The 19188-nt window shown below is 44.0% G+C and overlaps 1 protein-coding gene across 2 annotated transcripts in view; it reads right to left on the reverse strand.

Annotated features, from left to right (window-relative positions):
• Positions 1-19188, reverse strand: part of LOC143961100 (potassium channel subfamily T member 2-like) — a 439371-nt gene that overhangs the window by 122950 nt on the left and 297233 nt on the right. For both annotated transcript variants that reach the window (XM_077470267.1, XM_077470268.1), the window contains exon 9: positions 16993-17087. In XM_077470267.1, the coding sequence (XP_077326393.1) occupies positions 16993-17087 (95 nt within the window). The remainder of the gene's footprint in view (positions 1-16992; positions 17088-19188) is intronic.

Raw genomic sequence — 19188 nt, forward strand, 5'->3', positions numbered from 1 at the left:
GCCGCTAATCACTGTCCATGTCAGAGAGGAGCTGGGGCGGACTGACCATTTGGCCACTTGGGCACTGCCCGAGGGCCCTGGGCCACTAGTTTGCCACATCAGGGTTGCCAGCCTCAGTAAAACCAGGGACAGTATGTAAAAAATCTGTGTTTTTTTTTACATCTGTCTCGGAAATGTCCCTTACCGACATCCTTTTGGTCTAAAAATTCTGAGATTATAACTGCCCCACCTCTCCAGTACCTCCTCAGCCAATAGAAACATGTCTGTGTATACTGTTTGTACATGTATGTGTATACTGTGTGATTGTATACTGTGTGTGTGTATACTGTGTGGCCCCAAAATCTCTGGTTGCTTGGGGGCCCCATAATCTCTTATTGCCCGGAGGCCCCATGAGTTGTCAGCCCACCCCTGGAGAGGAGACCTGTCCCTACACTACCTACATGCAAAATGCATGTCAAGCCTGGGAGCCACGGCCTAAATATACAATCAATGCAACCCTATTAACGCAAGCAGACTATTAATATACCTAATATCTCCAGTTGCAGCTGACACAAAAAAATTATTTCACTACACTTAATCCGCATAAAACCAAAAATGAGTGCAGCGCTACTGTGGACTCCCCATATTGCCTTATATAGTGCAACTCATGTAAATACTTCTTAAAAATAGGTGGATTAAATCCAACATATATTAACTCTCTGAAGTGCAGAAATACATTTAATGGAAACAAATAAATACATAAAGTGAAATATGTCCGTAAACTAATTTAATATAATAAAAAAGTACAAAATGTCCATAAATCTGCTCCAAAGAGCCAATTGAAATCCAAACAAATATAATCTCATCCAAGTGTTCATCCACCGTGATGTAAATGAAACAAATCTATAAAGTGCATGTGTCTATCCTCCACCTGTGAGATCTAAACACTCACCTCACATTCAGGGCCGCTATTAGAAATTATGGGGCCCCACACAGCGTACCTGACAGGGCCCCTTGGCCCCACCCACAACCCCACACCTGGCTCCGCCCCTGACCCCATGCTGTCACAAAATCTGGGGGAAAGGTGGCAGGAGCTGAAACATGTAAGATGTTCCAAAAGGTGAACCTTTAAAGTGGTGTTACGCCCCCCAAAAAATAAACATTAAAAGCCAGAAGCTACACATACTGCAGCTGCTGGCTTTTAATAAATGGACACTCAGGCCGCGTACACAAGGGCGGACTGTTCGCCCAACTTTGTCCGCTGAACAGTGTTTGGGCGGACAGTCCGCTCGTGTGTGGGCTTTCAGCGGACAGTTTCAGCGGACAGTTTGACGAACAAGGTTTTTCGGAAATTCCGTAAAACTGTCCGCTGAAACCTTGTTTGAGCGAACAGTCCGCCCGTGTGTAGGCTTGTTCGACAAACTAAGTTCCGCGCATGCTCAGAAAGGCTTAACACGCCGAAAGTTATAATGCAGTGTATAGGACGTCGTATTTTTCGTCCCGTCGTACGTGCCGTTCACGTCATCGCGCACGGTTTCAGCAAACTGTTCGTTCGTCGTGTGTGGCCATGTCCGTCCATGCTAATTTTGAGCGGACTGTTTGCCGAAACTGTTTGACGGACAAAGTTGGGCGAACAGTCCGCCCGTGTGTACGCGGCCTTACCTGTCCTGGAGTCCAACGATGTTGACACCCGCAGCGGATGTTTCCATCAGCTGTTGGGTGCTCCACCACCATTGCGGGTAAGGGAACCCGGCAGTGTAGCCTTTCAGCTTCACGCCAGAAACCCTACTGCACATTCGCCAGGCCCCGCTCCTCTCCCCTTTTGGCCCGGGGGCCAGGGAAGGAGGAGGGAGCCCGGTGACATCACAGGTCTGTGGCAGGGACTCCCGGAAGTGGAAAAGGATAGCTGATACCTTATCCCCCCCCCATTTCCCCCTCAAAAGGTGCCAATTGTGGCACCGGAGGGGGAGGAATAAGATGAGAAGAAATTCCACTTTTGGGTGGAACTGCGCTTTAATAACCATTATTATTCTTTTTTTTTTTTACCTGAATGGACACAAGTCAATTAATAACTGGACTCATGTAGACCTACATGGGGCTTTCAATCAGGTCCACATCAGTGGCAGGTGGTGCTCAAAATTTATGAGGGGGGCGCAAACAAACTGAAAATCATATGAACATCATATGCAGCTACTGTACCCATCAATTGCCGCCACTGTGCAATCATACGCAGCTACTGTACCCATCAATTTCCGCCACTGTGCCATCAAACATAGCTACTGTGCCATCAATTGCCGCCACTGTGCCCATCAAACTTAGCTACTGTGCCATCAAACACAGCCACTGTGCCCATCATACACAGCTACTGTACCCACTGTTCCACAGGAAAAACTGACAGGCGGACCTGATTGCAAAGCTTGGGTGAAAAATTCTTAAAGGGGAGTGATTTGGGGGTGGTAAAAATGCAGCTTGGCTGTGTGTTTTTACTGTCCCTTCCCCCATCACATGTACTCATGGTCATTATGATGATCAAAGCACAGCAGGTTCTCTATGGCTCTGTCAGTGTAACATGCTGTGTGGTGCTGACTTTCTTATGGCTGTGCTGTGTTATAGTCTAACTCACAGCACAGCCATATATTAAGAAAGTCAGCTCCACACAGTCATGTTATACTGACAGAGCCACAATGGGGAGTCAGGGGACTAAGCCTCAGCCTGTGTGATGCGTCAGTGTGTGTGATGTGTGTAGGGGAATTGCTTGCCTGTGGGACCAGCATCAGGATTACTCTCTCTTTCAGTCTCTCCTTCAGGCTGTAGCAGCACGGCACTTACTGAGGGAAGGGAGCCGCATTACAATTGAATCCATCCACCCAGGAAAGCATACAGTGAGCACAAGGTACACAGATGCAGAGCAGGGATTGTATGCCTCCACCCGAAAATTGAGAAAAAGTCCCTCTTCTTCTCTCACCTCCTGGGCCCTTCTATTAACCTGATGGGGCCCAGGAAGGTACTATATACCTTGCCAATCAAGTAGGAGCAGGTTAATAAAGTTATTTAACAAATTAGTTTTTTTAGTTAGAAATATGCTCGGGCCCCCCCCCCTGCTGGCTGGGCCCGGTACAACAGGGCTGGTTGTACTGCCCTATCAGTGGCCCTGCTCACATTATGACCCCTGTTTCACCTAAGATCAAGTGTAGTATCTGTTCTTTTCAGTGATCTAGTGGAGGTTCTGTGCTGTCATTCTGGCCTGACCAAGGTCAGAATGTATGGCTATGAATCTCTGCTCGAGTGATGGGGGCTTGGAAGGTTAGTACCGGCTGGAACAGAAAGCGGGGCACCCAGGCAGTTGGCACACAAGAGTCATTCCCCCCTTCCGGAAAAGCTGGAAGAGCCCATTACTTCCTGGTTTGAACTTTCTACCTTTTCTGGCCATGAGCTGGGAAGGCAGAAGATCCATGGTGGCTGTGTTCCCCTTAGAAGTGCTCTTAGCAATACTTGGGTGTGGGACCCCACGGTGTGAACAGAACACATGGTCACAGCACCAAATTTGTTTTCCCTCTGCACGGTGCCTTTTAGTCCAGGGGCAATTTTTTTGGTCTACCAGGCCTCGGGGCCTAGCTAGTGCACATTTTGCACAGCCACTTTTTATTTATTTTAAATTTTCTCCCACTGTTTGTCACTTTTCACTTCTGTGTGTGTTTTCTTACGGATGAAGGGTGTGAGCCCTTGGGCTTGCCCTGACAGTAGGGAAAGGATGTGTGGCCCTCAGGTTCCTTGCTCCCCTGCCTCTGGGGGTCTCTCTTCGGGAGAGCTCCCCTGACCTAGAAGAACCTTCTGGCTAGGCAGATCATGTAAACCTATGTCTCCATCAGGAGCCTTGCGCCCCCCGAGGGTCAGGGAGAGGTGCTACTTCTTCAGGGGGTGGACTAAAGCACACACTTAAGTGGACTTTTTAGTGTGTGTTTCACATGCACGTTTTTTTTGTTCACTTACGGGTTTTTTCGTTCAAGGTTTTGCACCACCACAGACGTAAAAAAAGTAGGTCATAATCAACTGTTCCCCTCTGGGGATAATGTTAGGTCTATGCAGCAATCTGTCTCTCCGTATCTTCAATATTCACTTGTCAGCTCTTACAGTCACAGGAACAGATACCATATGGCAATTTCAAATGAAAAACAAAACAAAAGATCTAGTTAAAGATCTAGATAAAGAGAAAAAGTGGTACACTTACATAAATAAGCACTTAAGCAGTGCTAGCTGATACAGACATATCTGTTAGAACCTTTGAGATGGCTGCAGGATGATATTCAATCAAAAGGCTCAGCCCCCATATGCATTACGTCCCTGGGCGTGGACTTCCTCAGTAGGGGTGAAACCCCAAGTCATCTCCGCTCTATAAATACACAACTACAGCTAATGACCAAGCAACCAATCCCCTCTATAGGTCAGGTTTTCAGTGCCACAGCTGACTAATTAGCTCATAAAAAATAAAAAAAACACGAAACTGATAATAGGTGTCTCCCTGAGCATAATATCTAACAGCTTCTCCTGGGGGACACCCTGACCAAGGGTACCGGTCAAACAAAGTATATTAAAGGGCTTACAAATTCTATCCTCCACCTTAACCATCAGAGGAAAGCGTTTAATCTACTATATCACCTCACAGCCACCTTTTCAAGAAATTCCATACTTTATTAACATAAAACCTTAAAGAAGAAGTGCAGCCAAAGCTTGTTTGGCTGTATTTCTCCTATGGATCACAGGAGTTCAGTTTTGTTTTGCACTCTTGTGACTTGTTTTCAGCAGAGAGCGGGCTGAAGTACACTCTCTGCTAATGTTAGAGTCTGTCCAGGCTTGGGCATCATCACAACCATAGGGTCAGGATCCACCCAGATTGGCACCCTGCTTAGCCTCTCAGCAAGCCGCTGAGAGCCTGAGCCAGACTAACAGTCAGCAGCTCTCAGCTCACGGAGCTGTGAGAACTATGCGATCGGCAGTGTTCAGTTGCTTAGTTCTCAGTGTTAGAGATGCCGGGAGACAGATGCAACATTAGAGTGATGCTGCATCCACCTAGGTAAGTATAATTCTAAAAAGAAAAACAACAAAAAAAAAACCCATACATCTCTTTTAAAGATTTCCTGAAAAAATGTGTGCATTTTTATAAAATAAATTAGAGGTTAATCATACCCCAGTTCCACTAAAATGATGTATCTAAAAAACAAAAAAATACAATATAGACATTAAAAAAACATATATATATATATATATATATATATATATATATATATATATATATATATATATATATATATATATATATACTGTATAAATAAATAGTAAATAAATTAAAATAAATCTAAAGCTGAAAATAAAAAAAAAGAATATGTATAGAATAAACATAAAAATAAAAGATTTAGCATAACCTATACTCAAAAAGTATAAGTTTAATTTAAACAGAGCACTAGATCTTTTGTTTGTTTTTCATTTGGAAACCCCATATGCTATCTGTTCCTGTAACTGTGAGAGCCGACAGGTGAAAATTGGAGATACAGAGAGGTAGATCACTACACAGACCTAAAATTACCCCCAGAGGGGAACAGCTAATTATGACGTGCTGGTGAACCGGGGGGTCATAATGTGAGATGAGCTTTTAGATCTCACAGGTGGAGGATAGACACACATGCACTTTATGTATATGTTTCATTTACATCACAGAGAGATTATATTTGTTTGGATTTTCAATTAGCTCATTGAAGCAGGTTTATGGACAATTTGCACGTTATTATATTCAATTAGTTTATGGACACATTGCACTTTATGTATATATTAGTTTTCATTTAATGTATTTTTGCACTTCAGAGCGTTTATATATGTTGGATTTAATCCACTTATTTTTAAGAAGTATTTACATGAGTTGTACAACATAAGGCAATATGGGGAGTTCACAGTAGTGCTGCACTCATTTTTGTTTTTATTACAGGGCCTAAATAGGCACTACCTGATCCAAGATGGCTGCTAGAGTCACCTGGTGTGGCAGCATCCAATCAACTTCGCCAGTGACCCAGGAATCCATAGAGAAGCCATGTTCCTCTCGACTTCCTCATCCCCTGCAATGCTATTGTGGTTGAGCGCCACCTGTAGTTGAGAAAATAGACTGCACCTGCATACACACTTCATTTCATGAGATGACAACTGTCTCCCAATTGTGCTGCTGCATTGTCACCCTGTCACATGCATGTATGTGGGGCTTGCTTGTGGTTATGGTGCAGAGGGATCAGACAACGACAGTTTACTTTTATTTTCTGTTTTACTCTGCCAAATAGTGGAAAATGATCATTACAATAAATGTTCAAACGAGTTTCAAAGGCAAGGCACTTAATGGTTCATCATTCACAAAATAATATATTTAGCATTCCAGAACATGACAATTATGCAGTGCCTACATGGGATGGTTGCTGGGGGCTTGTAACTTTAAAGTGGTGTTCCACCCGCAAATTTATTTTGTTTAAAAGTCAGCAGTTACAAACACTGTAGCTGCTGACTTTTAATAAGGACACTTACCTGTCCAGGGAGCCCGTGATGTCCCATCCAACCCCCCGAGGCTGATCCGTCCACTGGATCGGGTGCAGGTGCCGTCATTCTAAGGGAAACCGGCAGTGGAGTCTTGCGGCTTCACTGCCCATTTCCTACTGCGCATGCATGAGTCGCACGGTGCTTTGTGAATGGCCAGCTGTCTTCTGGGACACACACAGGTCCCAGAAGACAGTGGGGGGGGGGGGGTCGCCGCACAAAAGGTATATGGTGTCCTGCGCCGTGGATCAGATGGATCAGAAGTACACTGTGTACTTCATAAAAAGGTATGTTAGAACAAAAAATATATATATTTTGATATCCAAAAATGAGGGGTGGAGAGGTGGTCTTTCGTTTAAGACTGCCTCTCAAAAGTCGGTGGAACTCCGCTTAAGTAAGATTCATCATGGCCAAGCAACAGGACCCATATAAGTGAATGGTATTTTAGTTTCTCTAACTTCACCAGTGTGCAGGAATGTACCTGATTGGTATTTGAACAGCAGAGCTGGGGTGCTTCTCACTCGGTCCAGAAACAATAACAGTATGCCTATATGGCATGAGTCTTTCCCTGTACTACACCTAACTGTCCCTGACCTACCTACTCACTTACCTTGTCCAAATTTCCATCTTTGTAGTCTATAGGCACCAAAAGGCACAACGCCTTTGACACCGGTAGCAACTCCCATTTTCTGGCATCATCTCTTTTAAGCAGAGCCTTTTCCTACTCTACTGACCCTGAATTTATAAACTAGCCTAAGATCTGTAGAATTTTGTTAGAAAATTGTTGTTTTCAGAATGTTTCTTAGATTATCTAATGCCCCATACACACGGTCAGACATTTCGACCACAAAATCCATCGGATTTTTTCAGACAGATTTAGGCCGAAACTTGTCTTGCATACACACGGTCGCACAAGTTTTCGGAAAATCCGATCGTTCGGAACGAGGTGACGTACAAAACGTACAACAGGACTACGTAGAGGCCAGTAGCCAATAGCTTTAATCTCTTTTCTGAGCACGCGTGGCACTTTGTGCATTGGAGTTCTCTACACACGTTTGGAAAAAGTCAGATCGGATTTTGTTGTCAGAAAATTTTAGATCCAGGTCTCAAACTTTTTCCATCGGAAATTCCGACAAAAAAAGTCCGATAGAGCCCACACACGATTGGATTATCCGACAACATAATCCGATCTGACTTTTTCCATCTGAATTTCTGACCGTGTGTATGGGGCATAAGAGTTAAAGGGGATAATTTCACAATTGGTTTCAACCAAAAAGAGCAAAAGAAATTCAAGGACAAGTATGGAAAAATCTGTCAAATCTAATGGAAATGATCAAATTTCTAATAGTCAAATTCAACTCCGAGAAATATCGTAACTAGTCTTATGTGCATACACTTGTTAAAGTTAATCTGGATGTTGTAGTTGTATATGCAAAAATAGAGACACTGATATGGTACTTGAACGAAAAATCATTAAAAACTAGTCAAGTCCATGAGGACAACATGAAATGGTCGGAAAAGCGATTTTTCTCATTTATTATCTGAACATTCCAATGAAATTTTACAGGTGTAAGGCCAGCATTGGACTAAAGTGACAATGTGTAAATAAGTATATATGAGATGACTAATTCTATTGGTGATGGGAAAAAAAGGCTATACAGGAAAAAAGCCTTCTGACGCTTCTGTCACCTACTATGCCTATTGACTCTGGCCCTGCAAACAACACCAATTTAATCACTATGGGGGTTATTTACGACAGGCAAATCCACTTTGCACTACAAGTGCATTACAAGGAAGTTCAGTCGCTGTATAAGGGGGACATGCAAAGAAAATAAAACACATCATTTTAGCTTGCACATGATTTGATAAAAAAATCAGCAGAGCTTCCCCTCATTTCAGATCTACCCCTCAGATTTACAGCGACTGCACTTACAAGTGCACTTGTAGTGCAAAGTGGATTTGGCTTTCATAAATAACCCCCTATGTTTTAAATGAACAGATGTTGGCTGCTAGCAAAGCAAAAAAAAAAAGAATTAACCACTTCCCACCCAAGGATGTCATGTCATATGACGTTGAGGACTTTGATTGGGGATATCTGAATGATGCCTGCTGCCGCGAGCCAGAGGCATTATTCCGATATCTGCTTTGACTGCCAGCGATTTTCTGTCATGTAAAAAAAATCATAGCGGCCGTTCAGCTGCTTGATTGTTTTTACAGGCAGTGGGAGGGGACACCCCCCCCCCCCCTTTAGCAGCCCTCCAGTGTTTCCACCAGCTCACCCATGTGATCGGCGAGCCAGAGAATGAATTGATGGTCCCCAGTTATCTCTATGACCTTCGGAGGCCAGGTTCAACGTTATGACGTCACGTTTGGCCTTGGCAGATGTAAACACTGCTGTTTCTTCGGCTAGGAAGCCGAGATCTATTTTTTTTGTTTGTTTGTTTGCTTTGTTTTTTTATCTCAGGCTTTCCAGCCTAGAGGTGGGATCTGGGGACTTATAGACCCCAGATCTCGCTGTAATGAGGACCTGTCATGCCTTATTCCTATTACAAGGGATGTTTCTCAGAAGTGAACGCATACTTACGTTGCGCCTGCATATGAAAATGGCATTCAAACCACACAAGTGAGAGCAATAATTCTAGGCCAAGACCTCCACTGTAGCTTTAAAGGGGTAACCTGTAAAAAATGTTTAAATTGTCGCCTATGAAGATTTTTAACCACTTCAATACTGGGCACTTTCGTCCCATTCCCACGTGTGTGGGGACAGTGTTTTGGGCACATTGTGTGTTTACATTGTGTGGGGACATGTGTGGGGACACTGGGCCGGTGATCAGTGTGTAAAAAGCTGTAAAAACAGCTTATACTCACTGATCACCGGTTGGATTCAGCGATCCGCTCTCCTCTCCTCGCTGACAACTTCTGTGTAAGGAGAGGGGAGCCGATTGCCTAGCAACTGGCTTTCTATTTACATCACATGACAACTGTGGACACAGCTGTCATCTGATTAGGAGGGCCAATAACAAGGAGAGCCCTCCTGACGATCAGAGATGCGCCGCGTCCGGGTGACATGAGCGCATCAGGATCGTGCCGTTGCGCTGGTACGAGCCCGCGTGATCCCCCTCCTTCTGAACGTCCACTCAGAAGAAGAAAGCACTCACCTGGCCGTATATGTTCAGTGGCCAGGTGGGAGGTGGTTAAGTACCAAAGTTTGGCGCCATTCCATGAGTGTGCGCAATCTATTTGTATCTATTTATTTGGCGTAACATAATCTTTCACATTATACAAAAAAAATCAGGCTAACTTTAGTGTTTTGCTTTTTTTTTAATTCATGAAACAGTTTATTTTCCCCAAAAAACACGTTTGAAAAATTGCTGCGCAAATTCTGTATGACATCATAAAAAGTTGGAAGGGTCACCATTTTATTCCCTAGGGTCTTTTACATGTACACGAGGAGTGGCAGAATTGGCTTTTGGTGGCGAGTGGTTAAAAACTGTTTTTAGATGGATTTCCACCAACAACCAATAGATGGTGCTTAAAACTTTTACTAAAGGCTCCCACATATTTTTTTTTTAATTTGTTTCCAGTGTTATACAGTCAACATATTTCACAGTATCTTCCAGAGAGTATTTACATTCTTCGTTCCAGTTTCTGCCCCAGTGGAGCTCATAATCTGACATCCCCAGCACAATAATACAGATGCATGTGAGTAGGTGGGCAGCTCAAGCACAGCAGCCTGTTTTCCTGTATCCTAAGGGTAGAGCAAGAGAAAATCCCCACCATCATTACATTACCACAAACCGGCACAGTAATAAACAATCTGCTGCACTGGCGAGTGACTTTTACAGCTCCAGAAAAGCTCATGTCAATGGATCACAATTTATGTATTGAAAACTATAATGTTATGTAATTCTCCCTCTACCTCCTAACACATTGCTTAACTGCATATCATGGCTTGAAGTAAACCTGTCACAAATAACATATCATGAAAAATACATAATCAGAGATTGCCCAGAGTGAAAACCACCACATGTCAAAATTATCAATAGCTCCAGAGATAAAAGACAGCTGAAGTTACAGTATAGGCAAATCTCAGCATTTTCCATAAAGGTCTTACATATTTCTTCAGTGTAGGGTTCCTTTGATATGACAGCAGCATATTGTCACTTATCGCACACATGCTAAAGTGCTGACACTATAGCAAAAGACTAATTCAGGTTAGCTCAAAGTGACCCCGTTGCTATAAGCATTGCTCCCAACAGTCCCTCATTTGGAGGAACTATCATTCTTTTGAGGCCCGATCCCTCTGTTCCTTGTGCCTCCTTGGTTGTCTCTCTTTTTTGTCTGATGTGTACATCTCTATCCACTTGCTGACCGCAATATATATCTATATATATATAGATATATATGTAGATATCTATAGATATATACATATCTATATATATCTATATATATCTATATCTATATCTATATATATATATATATATAGTATATACTTTGCGGCTTGCAAGTGGTTTACTGGGGATATGGCTGAGGCTATCAGCCATAACCCCATAATTTTTTTTTCAGCTGGCAGTTGGCTTTTTCATGAAAGCGGTTTGAGTAGCTAATTAGCTCGCTAGTGTTTCCCGAGAAATGATCCATGGCCATAGAAGTTGCCAAAGACCAGATTGTCTCTGATCACCTCTATGGTCTTGGAGGTCCAAAGCAATGTCATGACATCACTACAGGTCTAGGGTGGAAGTAAACAATTTCAGGCCTGATTGCTTTCCCCAGCATTCTACAGTTTTCTAGAGCACAGAGGGCTGGAAGATTCAGGTGGGCAGCCTGAATATTTATTTTGCTCCAGTCATTCCCTGGGGAGGCCTGGAGCAGTCCTTGTCTTGTCCTGTTGGAGGAGACCCCAGTCTTTAGGGCTACTGCCCCTTTGAGGCAATCTTGCTGGAGTCTGCTGATGTTCATCAAGGTCTGCTGTGGCAAAGCTGGGGGGCCTATTCCTAATTTGTTCTGGAGTTAGGGATCTGGTCTGGAGAACTCACTGAATAGTGCCTGGTTGAAGCTGGGAGGTGTGCAGCTACCCAGAATACTTTGAATACTAAGCCAAGCTTAAGATTTAGTGACTGTGTGCTGTTCTGCTTCTAGGGCATCAGCTGTAGCTCAGCTGCGAGACTACAGACTGCTGCAGTCTACGTTTACTTGTGCTGCAAACTACCTCATGGTCCTCAGCTGTGAGACTACAGACTGCTTCAGTCTACAATTACTTCTGATCATGGTCCCCAGCCGTGAGACTTAAGACTGCTTCAGTCTGCATTTACCTTCACTCACCCAGATATGAGAGATAGACTGTGCTATTTTGCTAAAGAGAAGAGTGTCCTCTGTCTATTGTGCTTAAATGCTTTGACGTATCCCATACCACCTCAAACCCTGTCCTGTTGCAAGTTCTACAAGCAAATAAGACTTCTCCTGAACCAGTGATGGCGAACCTTGGTACCCCAGATGTTTTGGAACTATATTTCCCATGATACTGAACTACACTGCAGAGTTCAAGAACATCATGGTAAATGTAGTTCCAAAACATCTGGGGTGCCAAGGTTCGTGGCTCCTATGAGGTCAATGCTACAGGTGCTAAAAGGTGTCCCTTTTTATCAGTTCAAAAAGGTGTGGGGTCTGTAAGCAGGGGTTAGTACCCCTTTAAGGAGAACACCACACCCTGGGTGTACTTTATACTATGGATTGGACCATCTCTTTCTATTATAAAGGCTGGATCCAGATGAGGGAAGTCAGAAGGTTGACTTGGGAACCTGTTGTGAGCTACCATGTAAGACAGACAATCGTTGAGATGTATGTGCAGTTCTGGGGTAGGCCTGGAGCAGGAATGAGGTGAGAGCAGGGACGGACTGCCCATTGGGCCACTCGGGCACTGCCTGAGGGCCCCGAGCCACTAGGGGGCCCCATCAGGGTTGCCAGCCTCAGTAAAAACAGGGACAGTATGTAAAAATCTGTGTTTTTTTTACATTTGTCTCTGAAATGTCCCTTACCGACATCCCTTTGGTCTAAAAATCCCAAGATTATAGCTGCCCCACCCCTCAAGTACCTTCTCAGCCAATAGAAACATGTCTGTGTATACTGTGTGTACATGTATGTGTATACTGTGTGATTGTATACTGTGTGATTGTATACTGTGTGGCCCCAGATTTTGCCTGGAGGCCCATAATCTCCTATTGCCCGGGGGCCCCATAATCTCCTATTGCCCAGGGGCCCCATGAGATGTCAGTCCACCCCTGGATGAGAGTCCATCTCAGGGAAGCAAAGGCAGAAGAGCAAGTTGGTACCTGCTTAGTGCTTACTGGTATGCTATATGTAATAAATAAAGCAGGGCATAACTGTGAAATTTTTTTTTAAATACTCACTTTTCTTACCACAGGGCTGGCAACGGCCATACTGATCTTATTAAATCTTCTGCTTCAGGGAAAACTACACTTGCACAAGTGTTGATAATTTAATTATTCCCAAAATGCAGATTTCTATAGATTTTGACCAGCAGTGAGGTTGGGCACTAAATCTGTGTTTGCCACGGACATAAAATGGTGGGATTTTAGGCTGACGAGCCAAGCTGCCAGGGTCCAAGTAGCCCCCAAAATATATACTTAAAAAACATTATCAAAAGTACTTTTGGGTATAAAATGTATGACATCTCTACTTCCAGACAATTTATTCTGAGATTTCTTTATACAACTTTTAAATCTGTACTGTGACTTTTACTGATACATGAGTGATGAAAACTGGGTCAGCCAGCAAGGGTGTAGAGTATGAGCAACGAGACAGCAAACGATATATAGTACAGTAGGTGTGTTGGAATGTGTGACGTCTCTGTGTTACCAGTACGTAGGGGTTCTCCTCCAAGGTGTCTATAGGTTTCTTTACAGAAACATTGACAAAAAGGTATGGATTCAGCTGTGTAAAATTGCTTGATCACTTCTGGATGTTTGGTTTGGCCAATTGGACTTAGAAAGTCATGAGGCAAGCGGAAGTACTGTATATAGACTAGCTAAACTTCAGGCAGCCAGTTCCCACTGCAAAACCACTGTAAATGTTGAAGGTGAGGTGTAGTCTTTAGGACTGATGTCAATGGGCTTTTGTTTGGTTCAAATTTTACATTCCTACTCAAGTCTATAGGACTGCAAAATCTGCTTAAAGCAAGTCAAAATCAGGTCAAAAGCTGATTTAATTATTAAATGTTAATTAAATGTTAATTGTTAAACCTTAATGATTTCTGAATGACCTTAAAGCGGAGGTCCACCCTAAAGTGGACCTCCGCTCATTGGAATCCTCCCCCCCTCCGACGCCACAATTGGCACCTTTCAGGGGGGAGGGGGGTGCAGGTACCTGTACAGTACAGGTATCTGCACCCACTTCCGGCGTAGATTCTGCAGAAAGTACGCCCCTTTCCGCAGAATCTACGCCCCTTTCCGAAGGTCCCCCGCTGGCTCATGGGAAACACATGGATCCCAGAGACAGCGGGGACCATCCTTATTGTGCAGCGTGACTCGCGCAAGCGTAGTAGGGAACCGGGAAATGAAGCCGAAAGGCTCCACTTCCTGATTCCCATACCCAAGATGGCGGTGGCAGCACCCGAGAGACGATCGAGAGATCGGCTTCGGTTGCTGACATTGTGGACACGCTGGGCGGGTAAGTGTCATTATTTTAAAAGTCAGCAGCTGCAGTATTTGTAGCTGCTGGCTTTAAAAAAAAAAAAAAAACGGCGGACTCCCGGCAGACTCCCGCTTTAAGATTTACTCAAACTGATTTCATACTGATGTCATCAGTACAAACCCAAAAGCTGCAGAGAAAGACATTTAGGCAGACCTGCTGGTTGGCCACATTTTTCAAAAAACATCATTGTCCAGCACCAAATGATTAATGCTTTGGCATTGGTCACATAACACATCATCATGGAGGGACTGGAACTTTGGTTCTTCAGGACAAGTAAGCATTATTCAGGTTCCTATTTTCTTATACAGTAATAAGAGCTTTTTTGGGGTACCAAGTGGTACAACTGAAACTGGCAAGGAGGAAAACTGGGGTATCACAGAGATGGATATTACTCTTGGTTGGATCATCCCCTAGAACCTTGCTTCTCAACCCTTGACCTTTAAAATTATGTTTAATCTCAGGGCACCCTAGTCTAATATGGGGTCCCCTTCACAACAGAGTTCCACCATCACATCAGAAGCCCCCCTTTCAGACTCAGACTCCTTAGCTTCACCATCTTTCAAATCAGAATCCCTAGTCCCTCCCCCTTTCACACCAGAATCCTCCACCCCCCCCCCCCCCTTCAAATAAGAGTCCCCCCATCCTTTAAAATTTGAGTCCTCAGTCCCCTCCTCAGTCCCCAGTCACCTTTCACATCAGAGTCCTCAGCCCTACTCCTTCACATCAGAGTCCTCCTCAGTCTCCCTCTTTCACTTAGGAGTCCTACCTTCTGATCTTCACCACAGTCCATATGTGGCAGCATGCCAGTGGCAGAGGCAGAACAGGTCAAGAAGGAGGAGGACTACTGTCTGATTCTGAATTCTGGGAATGCCACCTGATCTGGATTAGTGTCATGAATTTTCATGAAAATTGGCTACAGGGGCGAATTCAGAGGGTAGTGATAAATGGGGAGTACTCAGAATGGTCTGGTGTGTGTTCTGTCCTGGGACCAATCCTATTTAATTTATTCATAGACAACCTGGAAGATGGGATAAACAGTTCAATTTTTGCAGATGATAATAAGCTAAGCAGGGCAATAATTTCTCTGCATAATGTGGAAACCTTTCAAGAAGATCTGAACATGTTACATGTTAGTGAAGATCTGAACATGTTAGTGTGGTGGGCAACTACATGGCAAATGAGGTTTAATGCAGAGAAATGAGTGGAAAAAAACATTAATGCATTCTACTCTCTAGGGGGAGGACCTCTGGGGGAATCTAGGATGGAAAAGGACCTGGGGATGCCAAGCTGCTGCAAGCAAAGCCAACAGAATATTGGCATGCATTAAAAAGGGGATTAACTACAGAGATAAAATGATAATTCTCCGGCTCTACAAGACTCTGGTCCAGCTGCACCTAGAGTATGCTGTTCAGTTCTGGGCTCCAGTCCTCAGGAAGGATGTGCTGGAACTGGAGAGGGTCCAGAGAAGGGCAACAAAACGAATAAATGGACTGGAGGACCTTAGTTATGAGGAAAGATTACGAGCACTGAACTTGTTCTCTCTGGAGAAGAGATGCTTGAGAGGGGATACGATGTCAATGTACAAATACCATACTGGTGACACCACAATAGAGAAAAAACTTTTCTGTGAAAGGGAATTTAAAAAACATACGTGGCCATTCACTAAAATTAAAAGAGAAGCAGTTCAAACTTAAATACGTAGAGGGTTCTTTACTGTTAGCCCTTGTACACACGGTCGGACATTCTGACAACAAAATCCGTCGGATTTTTTCCAACGGATTTTGTCCGAAACTGGTGTTGCATACACACGGTCGGACAAAGTTGTCGGAAAATCCGATCGTTCGTAAAGTGATGACGTTATTTAGTTATGACGGGACTACATTGCGGCTAGTAGCCAATAGCTTTGGTCTAGGAATTTGATCTGAGCATGCGTGGCACTTTGTCCGATCGGAATTCTCTACAAACGAACGGACAAAGTCCGATCGGATCATGTTGTTGGAAAATTTTTATATTCAGCTCTAAAACTTTGTTGGTTGGACATTCCGACGGAAAAAGTCAGATAAAGCCCACACACGGTCGTATTATCTGACAACACGGTCCGATCAGACATTTTCCGCCGGAATGTCCGACCGTGTGTACAAGGGCTAAGAGCGATAAGGATGTGGAATTCTCTTCCACAGGCAGTGGTTTCAGTGGGGAGCATAGATAATTTCAAAAAATGATTAGATAGGCACCTGAATTGCCACAACATACGGGATATACAATGTAATACTGACATTAAAGCACACACACAGGTTGGACTTGGACTTTTTTTAACCTGAATAACTATGTAACTAAGTAACTGTGGTGTTGACAGACAGCTTGCCTGTGCCATGGAAATGCATGACGCCTTGTAAAAAATACCGGGCACAGTGTGGCACCCCAAGAGATCTAGACAGTACCCGAGGGGTCCGCAGAACCCCCATTGAGAAACGCTGCCCCAGAAAAAGAAGAAACAAAAATAACTGCCCAGAGTTTCTGGGGGTAAAAAAACCCAAGCAAGGTCTATTATTTTACTCTTTTTTTTGCAGTTGCATTGGGAATAAAAATTGTCAGGTCCACTTTAAAGATAACAGTAGCTGACAGATTAGCTGCTGGGAAAGTAAGGTGCCATTTACAAGTGCGCTACCAGGGGTTAGATCTATGCATTCACAGATGCAGATAACCGACAGTCACATGATATCTCGGCATACTTACCAAGTAAACATTAGACAGATAAGGGTGCATATGAGGATGAAGACTTGATTAAACATGGCAGAGTGAGTCCTCTGGATGGCACGATGCAGGTCATTCTGGCAGAGAAAAGAGATATGTAAATGATGGGCAGTATGAATAAGGCAACACAATATATATAATATTCTGCTTTCACTCGACATGTCAGCCCAGCATTTGAAAAGGGTAAGCAGCGGAGAACGTAATCACTAAACTGCCTGAGGCGTCAACGCAATTGGCGCCCACCTCTTCCTTTCTAGAAACTGTGTAAACATATGAGAAGTACACAATGCCATGTACTATTTCTAATATAAGTAGAACCTCAGGCAAATACTACCGTACTTCAGGCAATTATGTGTCCATTCAAACATCATTATGGTATATTTTTAACTACTATATACTGTATACAGTATAACCTTTGGACAACTCCACCTAGTTTCTTCTTCTACATCTCAATGAAATGGACCCCCCCCCCCCAAAGCAGTGCCCTCTGTCAATCCCTCCCCTTACATACACACTGTGCTGTGTAGGTAGAACTTCCTAACTGCCAGAGTGTATACAGCAGAGCGGAGATCAGGAGACAGCATAGTGCTGGGTGGAGAGCGGGAGATGCCGGAGTTCAACATAACAAGCTGGCTCCCGCTCCTGTCCTCCATCCAGTACTATGCTGCCTCCCGTTCTCCGCTCTGCAGTTAAGATGAGAACATCAGAGGCTGTGGAGGGGCAGAGCCATAGTCACGATCCACCTGTCGGCTCCCCGTGGTCGGCAGGTTGATCGCAAACAATGGCTTGCGAAACCCCCACTTTACAGCTAAGGGAGCTACAGTGCATCTTAGCCTCTGTTTGACCTGGAGTTGCCATGGTACTGCACATGTGACCCGTTATGTCACCAGTCATTTGATGGCTTGATAGTTTGGTTGAGAGCACAAGCAACTGACAGTTATCATTTATGGAATGTCTTGAATGTAATGCTGTGTACACACGACCAGACTTTTTGACAGCAAAGCTGCAACGGAAAAAATCCGGCAGACAATTCGATCATGTGTGGGGTCCATCGGACCTTTGCTGTCCAAAAATCTGATGGACTTTAGAAATAGAACACGTTTCAAATTTTTTCGCCGGAATTCCGCCAGACCCAGTTCCTATTGAGAAATCCGCTCGTGTGTATGCTAGTCCGACAGACAAAAACCGACACTAGGGCAGCTATTGGCTACTGGTTATGAACTTCCTTAGTCTATTCCGGTTGTATGTCATCATGTTCGAATCCGTCGGACTTTGGTGTGATTGTGTGTGGTCAAGTCCGTTTGTTCGGAAAGTCCGCTGGAACTCTGCCGAAAGTCCGTTGGAAAGACCGTCGGACCTAGTCCGTCGAAAAGTCCACTCGTGTGGCAAACAGTTAAATGAGGTTGTTTCAGATATGCATATGTAGACCAATTCAGGATAGATGATGGTATGATCTGCTTGCAAAAGAAATAGGTAGAACAACAAACTCAAAACCTCAAACTCATTTTTGTGTTCCTCAAATTATTCTTGAACCATTTTTTCAGTGAACAGGGCACATTATTTTGCTGAAAGAAGTCATTGCCATCAGGAAATACTGTTTTCATGAAGGGGTGTATTTGGTCAGCAACAATGTTTATGTAGGTGGTACATGTCAAGTAACATCCACATGATTGTCAGCACCCAAGGTTTTTCAGCAGAACATTGCCCAGAGCATCACACCACCTCCACTGGCTTGCCTTCTTCCCATAGTGCATCCTAATGCCATCTTTTACACATGCACACACACCTGACCATCAAAATAAAATGTCATTCATCAGACCAGCCACCCACTTGCTCCATGGTCCAGTTCTAATGCTCATGTGCCCATTGTAGGAGCTTTTGGCTGTGGACACGGGTCAGCATGGGCACCCTGACTGGTCTGCAACTACACAGCCCCATATGTAACAAGCTGCATTGCAGTGTGTTTTGGCACCTTCCTATCAGAACCAGCATTAACCTTATCCACAGTTTGAGCTACAGTAGCTCTTCTATTGGATTTGACTACAAGCCAGCCTTGGCTCCCCATGTGCATCAATGAGCATTGGCTGCCCAAGACCCTGCTGAATGCATACATGTAGACTGGAAATTGATAAAAGAAGCTGAAGGAGATCAACAGTACTGAGATGCAAAAATGGATAC

The sequence above is a fragment of the Lithobates pipiens genome, unplaced genomic scaffold, assembly GCF_037356315.1.
Source record: "Lithobates pipiens isolate NorthernLeopardFrog02 unplaced genomic scaffold, aLitPip1_a1.2 Scaffold_8, whole genome shotgun sequence".
NCBI lineage: Eukaryota > Metazoa > Chordata > Amphibia > Anura > Ranidae > Lithobates > Lithobates pipiens.